Source organism: Marmota marmota, unplaced genomic scaffold (assembly GCF_001458135.2).
Source record: "Marmota marmota marmota unplaced genomic scaffold, marMar, whole genome shotgun sequence".
In the NCBI taxonomy this organism is placed as follows: Eukaryota; Metazoa; Chordata; class Mammalia; order Rodentia; family Sciuridae; genus Marmota; species Marmota marmota.
The window spans coordinates 2,266,165-2,283,372 of NW_026000103.1; the positions used below are offsets into that span (position 1 = coordinate 2,266,165).

The 17,208-nt window shown below is 41.8% G+C and overlaps 1 protein-coding gene across 4 annotated transcripts in view; it reads right to left on the reverse strand.

Annotated features, from left to right (window-relative positions):
* Window positions 1-17,208, reverse strand: part of Adamtsl1 (ADAMTS like 1) — a 905,649-nt gene that overhangs the window by 55,350 nt on the left and 833,091 nt on the right. For all 4 annotated transcript variants that reach the window (XM_048783907.1, XM_048783906.1, XM_048783909.1 and 1 more), the window contains 2 exons: window positions 11,124-11,252; window positions 2,737-2,916 (listed from right to left, as the gene is read on the reverse strand). In XM_048783907.1, the coding sequence (XP_048639864.1) occupies window positions 2,737-2,916; window positions 11,124-11,252 (309 nt within the window). The remainder of the gene's footprint in view (window positions 1-2,736; window positions 2,917-11,123; window positions 11,253-17,208) is intronic.

The following is a 17,208-nucleotide window of genomic DNA, read 5'->3' on the forward strand; positions in this document are numbered from 1 at the left end:
ACCCTTGGTTTTCTCATCAATAAAAATGCATTCCTTTCCAAGCTCTTTTTCCACTCTGGAATACCATGATTTTTGGAAGTAATGCTATCAGTTTACTCGAAGCTAGTCTCTTTTCCTCCCTTCATCCTTAATAGTCACTCTTGAAACTAAAGAAATCTTTGCTTATTAGTAAAAGCAAAAAGGGGAGTTTATGTTCTATCTGCAAAGATAATCTGATCTCCTTGGGTCAAATGTCAGCCCCTCCTGATGGCTTCTACGGTATTTCTTTTTTGGTGCATGTACATTTTCATCTTTCCAGGGAGACTAAATGCTTCAGGGGCAGAGGCCATCTCTTACATTTCTCCTAAAGCTCTTACCAGAGTCCAGTGTACATGGACATAGAGGTAGCGCTCTGAATATTCATCCAGTGAATTAATTTATTCATCTAGATGAATAAATGAAAATTGGTGCAGCCAATGTGGAAAGTAGTATGGAGATTCATTTATTCGTCTAGACTCTATCTCATTATTTTGCATACTTTATGTTACAGATTAAGTCACAGAAATTGCCATCAGCTTTATACATAATACCCCCTTTAAAAAATTAAGCCACATTTTTGTTGATTAAAAGTTATGTCTTCTGTGTTTCTAATGTACCTATAAAAACTGACAATCTTTTATTAAGAAACCAAGACTTGGATCAAGAAAAGTCCTTATATTAGAGAAAACGTTCAGCATTTGTTTTTTTGGGATTGGCTAACTTTACTTAGCATTATCTTCTCCAACGCCATCCATTTACCTGCAAATGCCATGATTTTATTCTCTTTTATTGCTGAGTAAAATCCCATTGTGTATATATGCAACATTTTTTAAAATCTATTCATTCACTGAAGGGCATCTAGTTTGGCTCCACAGTTTAGCTATTGTGAATTGTGCCGCTATAAACATTGATGTGGCTGTGTCCCTATAGTATGCTGTTTTTAAGTCTTTTGGTTATAAACCGAGGAGAGGGATAGCTAGGTTATATGGTGGTTCCATTCCCAGATTTCCAAGGAATCTCCATACTGCTTTCCACATAGGCTGTACTAATTTGCAGTTCCACCAGCAATGTATGAGTGTACCTTTTTCCCCACATCCTCGCCAACACTTATTATTGTTTGTCTTAAGGAGGCTGACTTACAATGGGGTAGGGAGGGGGAGCATGGGAGGAATAGATGAATTCTAGTTAGGGCAGAGGGGTAGGAGGGAAAGGAAGGGGCAGGGGATTAGCAAGGATGGTGGAATGTGACAGGCATCATCATCCAAAGTACATGTATGAAGACACGAATTGGTGTCAACTTACTTTATATATACAACCAGAGATATGAAAAATTGTGCTGTATGCATATAATAAGAATTGTAATGCATTCTGCTGTCATTTATTTTTTTAAAAAAAATCAATAAAAAAAGAAAAGTCCTGAAGTTAAGAGTTTTCATAGTGAATTTTTCCCCACCACGTTGGATTAAAATGGGAAGACTTTGTGCCCTTCAAACACTATATTCATAGTCACACTGTGTTAGGGTTGGGATGCAACAGGAACCAAGTAGGTGGCTCACAGACCACACACACCTCACTGGCAACACCACAGGAGCAGCCACCATCTTAGACTTTCATCTGTTAGCAGAAACAGCATGGAAGGGTTACTAGGGAGAGAAAACCATCAACAAGCACCATAACTCAGTGTGGGGCAATAGTCCCTGGCCTCTAGGCTCCACACTAGCAGCAGAGCTGGCTGAAACCCAGTGCAAAACAAATAACATCCTTCTTTCTCTCAGCCAATTTTCTGTGGCTTCCTATGAAGATTGGAGGTTTATGCAGCCACCAGTGACAAAAACCTCCATCTAAGGCATGAAATCTGAGTGGGCAGATGTGCTTTGCTTTATCATCAACTTTGGATACGAAAACAGAAGCCTAATTATTTTCCCCTTAAGGAAGTGCATAAGGTATGTTTACGTATGTATGTGTGGCAAATAACTGTTTTTCATATTTTCCCCTTAGAATGACAGCTTTCTCTTGGTGAGAAAACAAGCACAAATACTCCAATAATTTGTTTTTAAAGAGTAAGACCCCCACCCCCAAAGCTTTTTACATCTCTATTAACCCCCAGACTCAGTAGGAAGAACAGTAGAGCGTCCCTAGTCTAGAGAACAAACAAGCAAGATGGCGGAGCTCAGTGCTGAGCAACATCAGCTGGTGGATGGTGCCCTAGCATTGTTCTTATTTTTAAATACCTATTTTATGCCAGGAACTGTGCTACACTCTTTAGTTAGGGGTTCCTCTATTTGGGACATGCATGTGGAGGCTATGTGGCCTAGATTATGAACTTCCTGGAACTATGTAAAAAATCTTACATGTGAATATTTCTGTGGAGGGGATTTCATAGTTTTCATCTGGTTCTCTAGAAATCTTCAGCACAGGAGTTAAGACTAATTGCTTTACATCTGTTACCTTTTTTGACACTCCTGCTTCCCCTGCAATGTGGGCAGTCCTTGTTTGGTAGGCCTCCAGCAACTAAGACCAGCCAGGGGCAGGAGTTTGCTCAAGGCCACACAGTAAGTAAGAGGCAGAGCCAGGGTTCAAGCTCATGTTTGCCTGGCCCCTGGTCTACTGAATTTGCCTTTTACATCCTTCATGGAATCAGGAAAACAAGGAGATGGAGGATGGGTTGGAGAGTTACCTCCTGGTGTCCACCAAGGCAGTGAGCTTTGAGGTTTTTACCTAGGATCAGGAGCTGGGTGTTCTCAGTCAGCTCTCCATGAACATTAGCTGCCCTGCAGGAGTACAGGCCCTGATCCAAGGAGGACACATTTGTGAGCAGCAAGGAGCCCTCGTGCAGATGGTGAGAGGAGCCCAGTTTGCTTTTATTCCTGAACCAAGTGACTTCAGCTTCAGGCACACCTAAGGGGGGGAAAAAATTCCATTAGCCAAACATATTCAGGTGAATGCAGAGGCGTTTACAGCCTCTTGGCTGGTCCTCCTGTGGCTACTCTGAGGAAGCATCTGCCTGGGCGTCTTCTGTATCTTTTGGCCAAACTAAATAACACCTTGGACCTTTGAGTTCTCTCCAGATCTTTTGCCTTTTAAATCCTACACTGATGAGGCAGGAAGAGAGAGGCCAATTAAAAGAAGAGGAAACAGGCAGCCAGTAAAGGGCACTTGCTAAAGTATCCAAATTATTTGGAAAAGACTTTTTAAAAATAAAAAAACCTCAAATCTATGTATTCATGAAAATGAAGGCTCTACAACTGCATGAGACAACACATTATTAAGAAAAGCCACATATAAGAATATATATATTATGAATTCATTTCTGTAAGTAGAAGGCCCAAACTGGTAACATTAATGAGTAGCGAGGGTGAGTGGTGAGGGTGGTGGTTCCCCTAAGGAAGTGGGATGGGTGCAGAGGGGTTGTGACTGAGAGAGGGAACGTGGGCTGGGCTACTGGAAATGCTTCTTGATCTGGCTGGATGGGTAAGGAGTGTTTACTTGGTATCTTTATGATATGTGTACTTTCTTATATAGATATGTTTAATAAAAAGTTAAAGGCTATAAGACATTAAAATATATGTCTGAACTAGACAAATAAAAGCTGCTAGATCCTTATTAGAGCCGATACTCTGTGAACAAACCATGCTTGCATTTTTGGAAGCTGCTATAGTTTGGATCTTGACTGCTCTCCAAAGGGCAATGCATCAAAGGCTTGTCCCCAGAGTGGTCCTATTTAAGAAGTGAGGCTTAGGGGGAGGTCTGTAGTCACTGGAGGGGGACCTCAGCCTTCTCCTCATTCTTTTCTGCTTCCTGGTCAAGAAGTGAATGGGTTTAGCTCTGCCACATGCTCCCACCATGGTGTGCTGCCATAGGTCCAAAGCAACAAGGCCAACCGATCATGGACTAGTACTTCCAGAACTGTGAGCTAAAATAATAATTTTTGTCTTCATAAGTTGATTATTGCCGATGCTTTGTTATAGTGACAGGGAGGTGACGAACACAGAAGCCTATATAGTCTCAGAATGAGAGAACAGAGATCGGGCACCAGTGGCACCACAGGAAATAGTCCAAAGGAGAGGTCTGTCCCCCACCACAACCCATGTCTGTGGTCTGTGAGAGCTGGGAGGCTGTGCTGCTGTGGGATGGCTGCCTGTCTTTGGAAATGATACAAGGAAGGAACCTGCAGTTTCTGTAAAACTGGACAGCCTGAACTCCTGGGGAAGTCTCCCTGTGGTGGATGAGCTGGTACGCAGGCCCCCGTTGAAGGTAAGTTCTCCTGGATGGTCCTTGAGGGAGGTTCTGTAGGAGGCTGGGCTCTGAGTGAACAGAGAGACTGAAAGTCTATGGCATCGATTCACAGGTCTCCCAGGAGACAAAAGCTTCATCCCTTACATCACCCAGCTTTCTGATCCAGTTCATGAAGTTTACTCCTACAACTCTTGGGCAAGTCTCCAGAGCATGTTTAGAAAGTCAAATCCTGGAAAATGGGGTCAATGCCAAGAAAAACCAAAAAGGCAGACCTTTAGTCCAGCACTTTCTCTGAGTTGGGCTGGAGTTTGCCACTGGGGCAAAGGGCAGTGTTGCCTTCACTGGCCAGACGACTGTTAGGGACACTGAAGTCTTCAAGTAGTTACCTGTGTACCTGTTACCTGTCCTTGAAACTGGTTGGAAGAAGAGAGGCAGGGCTAATGAAAAGGGGTGGAGACTTGATAGTGCAGGATATCACCTCAGGAGAGACACACACTAATTCAGCTTAAATGATGTGATGCTTGGTGCTCACTTGTGTGAGAGGGGCATCATCTCTAAAGATGCCTACATGAGGGGCAGAAAAACTGATTTTTCAATGTAGCACCACTAGGGAGAGCAAGAGCCTCATGATGCCTGACCATGCCAGCTTGGACTCTGGACCTTGAGCTCAGATTTTACATTAAAAAAAAAAAAAAATCCACAGTATTTAGTAGAAAGCCTCTGAAAAGTAGGTAAAAAAAAAAAAAGTTCCAGTTATTTCTCTTCTGAAGGGGGAAATGGGGTCCTACTATGTATTCATATTCATCTCCTTTCCCTTGAATTTCTCAGGTGTAGCACTTCCTGCTGACATCCTTTTTTGAGGAGGGCTGTGGGCAGAAGGCACACAGTTCCTTAAGACAATTCTAGAGCAAGCAGGCAGAGTAGAGAACTGGATGAAATGAGCCTCTAGTTTTCTCAACACAAGGCGAACTCCTCCCCGCAGGGCAGGAGTGAGGGTCTCCACAGGCATCCGCCACAGCTTCCTCTAGGTGTGACATTGAAGCATCCTGAAGGAGACTGAGGGCTGTTCACCACTCAGTCCTCTTTGGGTTTGAGCCTGGGCCCCTGCAGGGTAGCCAGAGGTTGAGAGATGCAGGGGAGAGAGAAAATAAGCACAAATGAGACGGAGAGAGGAGGGAGAGGGGAAGGAGCCAGGGAACCCAGGGATGGAGAAAGGCCTGGGAGTTGCTGCTCAGCTTCCTTAGGAACTGGTTGTGTGACTTTTCCCTTCTCTGTATTACCCTTTGCCTCATGAACCCATAAAATTTGGCTTGAGAGGACAAGACTAAGTATGTACCGAAAAGGTTAAACTTCTCTGGAGGAAGAGCAAGGGTATTCACGGCAGAAATGAAAATGTTCAGGATAGAAAACAATACAAGGAAGGAGCCTGCAGTTTCTATAAAACTGGAACCACACAGTGACAGGCATCCCAGGGTCTTCATTAGCAAACCTCTCCCAGACTCACTGGAGTACAGACCTGCATCACGCGTTTGCTGATGGACTGGTGCCGGTGCCACATTTGGGGGGCTTCCTGCCAGGGACTGTGGACCTTAGGCAGAGAATGCCACTTAAAAGACATTTGGAAACATTTGGCTGACATTGTGAACATAGAATAAAGAAAGAGAAAAAGCAACCGAGGCATCATAGAGCTCATTTCCCTTTTTCTCTTAAGATCTGATATGATGAGCTGGATGCAGGGGCCCACTCCTGTCATCCCAGTGTCTTGGAAAGAAGAGAAAGAAGGAGAAGCACAAGTTAAGGGCCACCCTGTCTCCAAATAAAAAGGGCCGGGGATGGAGTTGAAATGTAGAGTGCCCTTGGGTTCAATCCCCAGTATATCCCACCCCCATGAGAGATGGAGTCGGGGGGAGAAGAAAAGGAGGAGGAAGAGGAAAAGAGGGAGGAAAGGTGACAGCGTGACAATGACGTTTTAGGAAACTTCACTATGCCTTGGATGTGCCACAGAATCCCTTGAAAAGGTATTAAATATGCTTGCCTAATATTGATGTTCAGACTCCCTTGAGGTACCAAGTGTGCTGAGCTATGGAAAAGTATCCTGAACACCATGGGGAGAAGTAATATCTACTAAACATTTGCTGTAAACCAAACTATAGACAACAATCCCATGAAGCAGGTACTATATTATTAACTACATTTATAGATGAGAAGACTAGGGCTCAAAGGGATTAAGAAATCTGCCTAAAGTCACGTTAGTTTGGATCTCTGAGTAATTAGAAGGGGGCAGAGTCTCTGCCCTCCTATTTCCCATCCAAACCCACAATGGCAGCATGGGTCCAAATGGAGATGCCTTTGAGAGAATCCCCATCTCAGCAGGTTACAGCACATCCCGCCATGACACCAGACAGCCTCTTTAGAGAATATCTAAACTTCTGTGTTCTTATTTCTGAACTATGACATTCTGAAACACTTTTTTACTTCAAAATCAGTCTTTCTCCTGCCATTGTAACAATAATATTTTTGTTAGGAAGGAGGGTTCCAGAATCCATAAGTGTTGGCTTTCTTGGTTTTCTCTTGCTGGAAAACATGGTCAGGAGTTTTTTTTTTCCTTTTCCTTTTTTTTTTTTTCTAACCCTCACCTAAATTGTAAGGTGACAGTACACTCTATAGAAAGAAACACCTTAAAAATGGTAGAAAATGCACTCCATCATAAAACAATGTTCAAAGCTGTAGACCAGTGACTTGGCTTGGCTCCACACTGGATTCCCTGGTATTATTTGTGTCTTAAAAAAAAAAAAAGGACACTAGTATGGCAATATGTAAATCAATGGATGTGTAACTGATGTGATTCTGCAATCTGTGTATGGGGTGAAGGTGGGAGTTCATAACCCACTTGAATCAAAGTGTGGAATATGATATGTCAAGAAATTTGTAATGTTTTGAACAACCCACAATAAAAAAAAAATAAAAATAAAAAAAAAATAAATAAATAAAAAAAAAAAAAAAGGAAACCAAAAGAACGTGTGTTTGCTTTCTCCCCTTGTGGCGTATCTTACCAACAACACAATGTTCTCCCTGTTGCTTGAAAGGATCAATAAATGGGTCTCGTCAGAATGGGTTGTAACTGGATACGATTATGAGGATTAGTGCCTTTAATCTCCACTGAGCTGCCAGGAGGCGTGATGCTATAATATCTCTTTTTTTTTTTTTTAAATATCCCCGACAGGATATTCTTGCTAACTGGACCATTTGTTATATTTGGAAAGCTGCTTGTACCATGGCAGCTTGTCAGCATCTTGAGGTGGGGCATCCCAAGGTGTACTTTTACATGGTAAGTTCTAGAAATTTCTTTGATGGGGAGAGGGTGACTTGGTGCAAGAAAAGAGAAAGTAATTCAGATGTCAGCTTTGGCAATTATTTTACAGAACTGTGGCATCCTGGAAAGGTTTTGGCCTTTCACAATTCTCCAGTCTGACTGGCAGATGCTAATAGCCATTCACAAACCAGTTTTCTTCTGTTTCCTGAGTACTCAGTATGGATACATTTTCTGGCATCCCATGTAGTTACCACATGTCTAAGGAAAGTGAAAAGTAGGAATGTGTGCTACTTCTAGGTGTGGCCCTTGAAAACCTGCCCAACCATGCTCTACTGTTTCTCCCTCTCTGATTCACAGGATAGAGATAACCTCCCGGGCTTATGTTCAAGATAACAAAGCCGTCTGAATCAGTGACCCCGAATGCACTGTAGGATTCCATAGTCTAACTTCCTCTAAGTAATATACCACCTAATAATTGGCTCCTGAACCATTTATGTCTCCACCACTAGTTCTGTTAATCTTATCTCTTAAATCCTTCTTCTTTTTCACACCAGCCATATTTCACTTTTTAAAATGCAGCATTCTCTTTCTGTCTCAGGCCTTTTGTGCATGCTGTTCTGAATGACAGGAATGCGCTGTCCTCCCTTGATTTTTTGTTTTCTACGCAGGTTCTGAACTCTTATGAAGTAGAGAACAAGGGTGAGAATGGTATGATGGGTTGGATCATCCTCAAAAAAAAAAAAAAAGCCCCACCATACTCGTTGCTTAATGCTTTTTATGCTTGAGGGTTGGAAAGAATTGCTGAAATATATTTAACAAGTCGAGAGCACAAGATGTGTGCAGAACGATGTTTAATGAAAAACTGCTAACAATGCAAAGATACGAGGACATGAGTCAGTCTAGGTAGATAATGCAATATTCTTAGATTATTATATATCCATTAAAAGTAGGCTCATGACACGGACAGTGTTAATTATTGTGTGAAAAGGAAGTGGATGAAATGTAAAAATTAAGGATATATGCTTCAAAGTCCTCTGTGGTTGAGTCTGGCCAGTGGGACTTTGAACAAGTTATTTTCTTTCCTTTATGACCCTTTATTTTTCTGTTTTCTTCACTACTTCAATATTTCATAAGAAAGCAACAACTGTATATACATATCACATTGTTTTATAATTGTGGATTCATTAACTTTTCTTCTTCCAGTGAACTTCCTGAAAGTTCTACCATTTTCATCCATGTCTCCTTGGATTAAAAGATATCCAATCTAACCTGGATCAGATATTCAATGAAAAACCACCAAGGAAGAACACAAGTAAATCTGACATGAAGCCTGTAAGCAGGCACTTATGGAGTCCCTTCCCTGCCTAAAACCAGGCCTGGCTTGCTCATTCTCAAGCTTAGTTCATTGTCATTTACTGGCAAATGTTGCTGGGGATTAGAGAATTTTGCCCAGCCAGTTGGGAGGTCCCTAAGCCCCTGGTAGAGAGGATCAAGTATAGAGAGAGGACCACAAAAGCCAATTACAGCAGGAAAGTGAAAGTAGCTCCTTCTGCCATTTGGCATTTAGCAGCTCTGTAGCTGACTGGGGACTCAGCTTGTCCAGCAAGTTCACTGTATAACCAAAAGCAGGCTCCTTCCCACCTGCTTTGAACAATTATCTTGTCGAAACAACAGGCAAAATGACAGAAACACAAAGATTTATTTTTAGTTAATCAGGATCATTTTATCGATAATAATAATAATAATAAATACTATAATATCATAGTTAGGCAAAAACTGTAAACAATAACCTGGGCTCTGGGTCACCAACTGAGTCTCTGGATGAAATCCAGGGGATGGGTCCTCAGATAGAATGCAAGAATGGGTCAAAGCTTCTTTTAATGTTCTAGGCTCCCTATGGAAATACCTCCTCACCTGGGGTCTGATTCTCTTAATCTCCTTCAAATTTCCAGTTCCTTGTTTTTCTCCTTGTTCCTTTCTGATACTTTTACAACCTCAGCAATCAGAAAGAGACACACAAGGTCCCTCATATCTCAGGACAGTGTTTGTCTTGGAGGTGCCTGTCCCAGGGGTCAGGTGGGTATGATTGCTCTGTAGGTACAACGCATACCTGCAGAGGGGCAGCTCATTCATGGGAAGCCCTGTCACTGACTTTGTCTTACTCCCCACCTGGGAATACAAGACCTGCAAGGATTTGGTTCTAGAAGCTTTGCTGAGGAGGCTGAATGCACCGGCCAAGGGAAGCTTTACAAAGCACTAATGCACAGCTACAAAGATAGATGTCTGATTCAGATATGTTAAAGCTCTTAGGACAGTTCAGAGAAAATCAGACCTGGCTATTCTTTGGAAACAACATGTCTCAGAGTAAGATCTTCATCCTACTTACTATAAAATGGGTCTTCTAGCATTGCAAATTACAATTGGAGGTAGATGATGGGGATGAGATCTAAGATGAAGAAACTCCCAGAGCAGGGGATGTCACTGCTTGATACTCAATGACAGGATGTAACTGGGGAGCTTGAATTTGGGTATGGGTGGCCAGTGGGGCATAGCCAAGGAGCAGAGTGACGGGGATACTGGAGCTGCTCCTGGCACAAGACACTTTCCCATCTCCATTCCACTGTGGGATGGACTACTCACAATCTCCACCCGTCTGTCCCCTATTGCTCACTGCCCTGTGACATCTTGGTCCTGTGTGGCCTCTGCAAGGCCTTCTGGAAAGGAATGTCTGCATCACAATTCCTGACACACTGCTGTCTTCAGCGACTCCTGCCCACTTCTGATTTGAGTAAGCTCCGGTTTCCTTTTGCTGTGACCTCCTCTCTCTCTCTCTCTCATGCTCATCTGATCTTTACTGGAGAGGCCAGCAAACAGGCATTTCGTCTCTTCAGTAGGTCCTCTCTCACTCTTACCTTGCCCCTCTGTCCTATTCTCCTTTCTCAATCCATCAGAAGCCTCAGAGTCACTCTGCCTTTCTCAGGACTCCCTGGCCAGGCATTCATGGTTTCCCGGGCGCTGCCCACCTTGCCTCCACACCATGGCTGCACTCTGGGCTCCACCCTGACTAAAGCTTATGTGTGCCTGCACAGCCTGGAGGCTTCCTAAGGGCCAGGGATGGTCTGTTCGGAACCCTTTGCCCTCATCTTCGCACGTTCACATTCTATCAGTACGGAAGAGTAAAAAGCAAAACCAAAACACCTTAAACAACAGGGAAACAAACTGATGAACATGTCACTTAGCCTGATTTAATTACCTTGCACTATAAGCATCAAGTTGTACCCCATAAATATATAAAATATGATATATCTGTTAAAATAATATTAATAAAAATCCCTTCAGTCTCTTTTAACTCATCTGTCCCATACAGAATGTTCTTCCCTCCTGTCAACATTCATAGCACTTTGCACTTTCTGAGTAACTGAGGTTCCTGCTTCAGTGTTCCTACCAGCATTGAGTCCCCAGAGCAGGATTTGTGACTAATTTGTCTTTGTACCCTCCAAACCTTCCCCAAGACCCAATTAATTTGAATGATTTAGTACAGGAATGAATTTCTCACCTGCGACTTGGCAATTAATTGTCACATTGGCACCCTGCACTGTTTTGATGGTGCTTCCTACATCCACAGTGACTGCAGGCTTCTCTGTGTTGACCACGGTCATTCGCGATGTTTTCACTAGCGGCTTTCCTGAAGATGGGAAAGAGTGTGAAGTGTCACTTGACAGTTATGGCTGTGGGGCATTTTGTTGAAACACAGGACAACCAATGAAAATTGTCTCTGCACAAGATAAATCGTCTACCCACCCACTGACCTGCCTTCCCTGGAGCTCTCAGAAAAAGCAAGGATTGAAGAGTCTGAAGACAGAGCATGGTACACCAATTAGGATGATTGATGCATTTTAATTATTAAATTAATAAGTGACTCTGGAGGTTACACTTTTAGGGTTTAGTTTTTAAATTTTTTGGAGAAAATTGTCAAATCACATTTAGTCATAAGAAATAATGCAGGGCTGTGTCCCGTAGTATGCTGTTTTTAAGTTCTTTGGATATAGACCGAGGAGAGGGACAGCTGGGCCAAAAGGTGGTTCCAATCCCAGATTTCCAAGGAATCTCCATACTGCTTTCCATATTGGCTACATCAATTTGCAGTCCCACCAGCAATGTGTGAATGTGCCTTTCTCCCCACATCCTTGCCAACACTTACTATTGTTTGTATTCTTAATAGCTGCCATTCTGACTGGAGTAGTTTTGATTTGCATTTCTCTAATTGCTAGAGATGATGAACATTTTTTTCATATATTTGTTGATTGATTGTATATCACCTTTTGAGAAGTGTCTGTTCAGTTCCTTGGTCCATTTATTGACTGGGTTTCTTTTTTCTTTATTGGTATTTAGCTTTTTGAGTTCTTTATATACCCTAGAGATTAGTGCTCTATCTGATGTAAGTGTGGTAAAAATTTGTTCCCATTCTGTAGGCTGTCTATTCACATCACTGATTATTTCTTTTGCAGAGAAGCAGATTTTTAGTTTGAATCCATCCCATTTATTAATTCTTGATTTTAATTTTTGTGCTATAAGAGATTTATTAAGGAATTAGGGGCCTAATCTGATGTGATGGAGATTTGGGTCTACTTTTTTTTTTCTATTAGATGCAGGGTCTCTGGTTTAATTCATAGGTCTCTGATCCATTTTGAGTTGAGTTTTGTGCATGGTGAGAGATAGGGGTTTAATTTCATTTTATTGCATGTGGTTTTCCAAGCACCATTTTTTCTCTAATACATTAATATTTATTGCAGCACAATTCACAATAGCTAAACTGTGGAACCAACCTAGATATCATTCAATAGCTGGATGGATAAAGAAAATGGAATATTACTAATATTATTAAAAGAAAACAATGGGATCTTACTCAGCAATAAAGGAGAATAAAATCATGGCACTTGCAATAAATGGATGGAGTTGGAGAACATAATGCTAAGTGAAGTTAGCCAATCCCAAAAAACCAAATGCTGAATGTTTTCTCTGATATAAGGAGGCTTATTCATAATGGGGTTGGAAGGGGGAGAATGGGAAGATTAGATGAATTCTAGATAGGGCAAAGGGGAAGGAGGTGAAGGGAGGGGACATGGGGGTAAAAAAGATGGTGGAATGAGATGGACATCATTACCCTAAGTACACGTATGAAGACACAAATGCTGTGAACATACTTTATATACAACCAGAGATATGAAAAATTGTGCTGTATATGTGTAATATGAATTGTAATGCATTCTGCTGTTACATATAACAAATTAGAATAAAACATTTAAAGAAATAGTAAAAGAAAAAAAAAAGAAATAATGCAGGGCAATCAATCCTGTGCCCACTTGTCCAGCTTCCCCTAACAGGAACATCTTACAAAACCAGAGTACAATATTATAATATCAATATTGCATCAATAAGGTTATATTATAGAGTATGTCCATCACTACAAATGATCCCTCATGATATCTCCAATCCCTCTTTAATTCTTTGGCATATATTAGTAAAGTTTCTATTTCCATAATTTTATCATTTCAAGAGAGTTATATAAATGAAATCATGTATAATTTATGTATGTAACTTATTGTGACTGGATTTTTTTCAGTCAGAAAAGTTCTCTGGAGGTTCACCCAGGTCTCACATGATGTCATGGTTTATGTACCAATGTTTTGTTCCTTTTTATTACTGAGTCCATGGCATGGATGTACCACAGTTTGTTACCATTCATTTGCTGAAGGACATCTGGGTTGTTTCCAGGTTTTGACTGATACTAATAAAGCTGCTTAAATATTTTGGGATAGGTATCTGTGGGAACAGGTCTTTATTTCTCTGGCATAAATGCCTAGGAAGGACTGAAGTTTCTAGGTCAAATGGCAATTACCTGGTCAGGGTTTTTAGAAACTGCTGAATCATTTGCCAGAGAGGCTATACCACTTCACCTGCCACAAGCACTGTGCCTTGCTTGGTGGGAAGGAGCATCTTTGCCCTCCCTACCCCCATCCTCTGGGGGTTCCTGTTTCAGTCTGTCTAAGAGGGAGGTTGAGGCTCCCTACTCAGCCTTTGCTGGTATGTGGTGGTGGGTCTCAGTGTTTTCCCTGGTGCTTGGCCAGAGAAGACCAGTATTTTCTAAGCATTTTCTGTCTTGCTATGCTGCCCCTTTCCTGGTCCTTTGGATGGAAACAGCGAGCTTTTAGTCAGGGTTTTCCAGTACACGTTGGCATTTTCTGATAGTCAGCTTCTTCAGCTCCAAGTTTGGGATATCCGAGCCAAAAATAGAGCTCAACGAATTTGCAATTAAGTGAGTTGTGTGAGCTGTTCCTTAGTTTCTAGTGTCTCTGACCAATCTTCTTTCTTCTCTCCACTTTACAGTCTTCTTATGTGTGTTCCATATATAATGATCAGGGGTTTTAGTTGTCATTAATGGGAAGAATAGGGAAAAGTTCAACTAAGCCATCTAGGCCTTCTTCCCGGAAGTAGAAATTCTGTGCACATTACATTTTAATGGGCTTTTATCAGCTGAGTAGAAAATACAGCACTTCATGCACAGGACCATAAAATACAATAAAAAGATTCATTTACTGAGTACCTTGGGGAAATAAGGGTCCACATGAGATCATTTCATATACCTCAAGCCTAATCTTTTGTAAGTCAAGTGGATTTAATTTTGTTTTAACAATTTTATAGGCAGGACATTCTACAACGGTATCCACTCTTTTCTGCCCTCGTTAAATGTGGAGGAAACCTTAATTTAGAAATGCGCTTTGGAGTCTTACACCTGCTTTTTATACTTTTTGCGGTCTCCTCATGTATTCTTCCTTTATTCCTCTTTTGTGGTCACATAACCTCCTGTTAGAAGCTGTCCCTCTTTATCCTCCTCTCCCATTTTTGATTTCCCTGCAGATGTAGGACACCAAGCTCACCAGAACTGTGTTTAAGAATGGAAACTTGCATAAGAGTGCTCATGGGGGGTGTGCATGGGCTCCCCATGTCTATGGGGCTGTGTGGGGCCTGTTCCCTTACTCTGCCCATCTTCCGTACATCTGAGATTATGTATGCTGTGAAGTGAGGATTAGTAATTCAGTACCACTATGATGTGTCTGTATTACAAATAAATGCAGGGCAATAACAGGAGAAGGCAGATGGAATAGCACTGAATTTCTGTTGGCATACTTACCTTCCCTCTCAGCTCTTAGGAAGCTACTCAGCTCTACCTTCAAATCTACACTAAATCTAAGCTGCATCTCTGGGCTGTAACTTATGCTGCCTTCAACTCTAGCTGGACAACTGCATGGCCTGCCTGGTCTCCTCGCTCCCATTCTAGCCTCACTATAGACTTTTCCAGTGACAGCCAGAGTGATCTTTCTAAAACATGAATCAGGTCACATTGCTTTTCTGCCTCAATTTTCCAGTGCTTTTCAGTGCCATAAAAATTTTAGTTCCTTTTTATGATCAACTATCCCCTACACAATAAGGTCCTGCAACTTGCCCCCCTAACTCACTGAGACCACACTCCCTGTGAGCCACTGTGCCCCAGCACTCCAGCCATCCTCCTCTTCTCTAATCCAGCTGCTCGTTTCCCCTGGCTGTTCCCTGTCTCTGACACTCTCCACCTACAGATGTCCACATGGCTTTCTTCTTCTAGCATTCAGATCTCTATGCAAGTAATATCTCCAGGTAGGACTCTTCCCAATTGCTCCACTCAATGCATGCACCCACTTGCTCCCCTTCAAGTGCACAGATGTATCTCAATGACAACTTACATTTTGACAAGACTACAGGTATCAGAAATGTCCCTGTGTGTCCTCTACACCCCCCTCTTCCACTATTCCTCATCATGTAATCTCCATAAAAGCAGGGAGATTACATGATCTTCTTCACTCCTGCCTAGTCCTGGAACATAGTAGGTCCTTAATGAATATCTATTCAATAAAAAAAAATGTATGGTGTGCGATGGGCATTTTCTGGACCCTCCCCATAGCAATGCTGAGGAGAGTCAGTTAAAACATCACTATCTTTTCCATAGATGAGGAACATAGGCTCAGAAAGTCTCCATGGTTTGTCCAAAATCACGGAGCTGGCAAATAATTAGCCTAAACTGGACATCAGATCTTTGACCTAAAGGCCAGTGCTTGCTACAGGGGGTCCCAAATCCTTGTCTGCAGACTGGCTGCCTCTGAATCCCCAGGGCACTTGTTAAAAACATAACCTGTCCTATTCCAACACAGGAGTTGCCTCACTGTGTTGTAAAAACAACTGCGCCAATGGGGAAATGAGGTTAGGGACCAGAGTTTTAGACTCACAATTACCAAGTTATTTTTCCTACAGGAATTTTAATAATAAAGGTGGTTTTTATAGCTGCAAGTGTATAGCTATAAAATTCAAATGTCCCTGAATTAAATCCAGCCCTTAATTAATTATGTTGCGCTTTTGCTGAAAAGTAATGGCCTTTTTTTCCTGTCAGTAGAGGTGTCGTGGTTAGCACAGCCCACTTCTTCTATGTTCCTATGCCCTTCTCATGAGCCATTATTAGGACAAAGCATGAGATTACTCAGGTATTTACAATCAACAAAACTCTATAATGAAACAATGTTTCCAGTCAATCTCCTCACACCTTTTAGAAAAATATTTATATGTATTTTTCAGTTTCAATCTAGATCTATTACATCTGAATCTCAGGTGGGGGGTGGAATCTGCAATCATCTCTATTTGGCACAAGTTCCTGGGTGATGCCCATCTTCCGTACATCTGTGTTCTGTGCATGGGCTCTATCTCAGTTTTATTTAACTGGTTCTTCTGCTTCCTGACAAGGGATTTCTTTTGAGACATCACTAGTTCTCTATTAGAATTCTCCTTCAAGTCGGAACTCTTAATTTAACGTTCAGCTGAAAAAATAAATATCAGCATCACCCTATTTTAGGTCACATGATCACTTGGCTATGGAGAACAGCTGTGTGGGGGCTGCCATGGGACACCAGCACGTATGTATGTGATCATGTTGATATGAACAAGAACTAGTTTAATTACAGAACTTAATTAAGCAGAAAAAAAGTAAGGAGGTAGAAAAGGAGTGAAATGATAAATGATGTGTCGGTGCTAAGAGAACGCTAAAAAATGGTCTTGGTACCCTGTACCAAAAAGTCCTTCAGAGTAGGCAAAACAGAAAAAGTGCTGTGGGAGTGAAGTCACCATGGCAGAATCCCTGAAGCAAGAGTGCTCCTCAGAGATCAGTGTCACAAACATGCTGCGAGCAGCCATTCAGTTTTAGCAAGTTGGCATAGGGCTACAGATCAAATTTGTGATAATTCATGGAATATTGATAGGGTTGACAGATTATTCCTTCACTTAATCTGTAAAATTACTCATTTTATAGTTGGATGAGAGCTATCCACAGAAGGAGAATAGGCCAATTTTTACATCTGCATCAATTTAAGAAAAATGTAAAAAATGGAAATAAAGGCAAACATTTCAATTCGTCAGGCCTAGTGTGAGGAATCAACTCCTCTAAGAGAGTCAGGCACAGAAAAAGAAGCAGTGGGAGAATCCTTTTTGCTCAGCTCCTCCAGACCACAGCATACCCCTTGGCTTTTGGACTAGAGTTCTTGCTAGAAGTAAAAACGGGTATT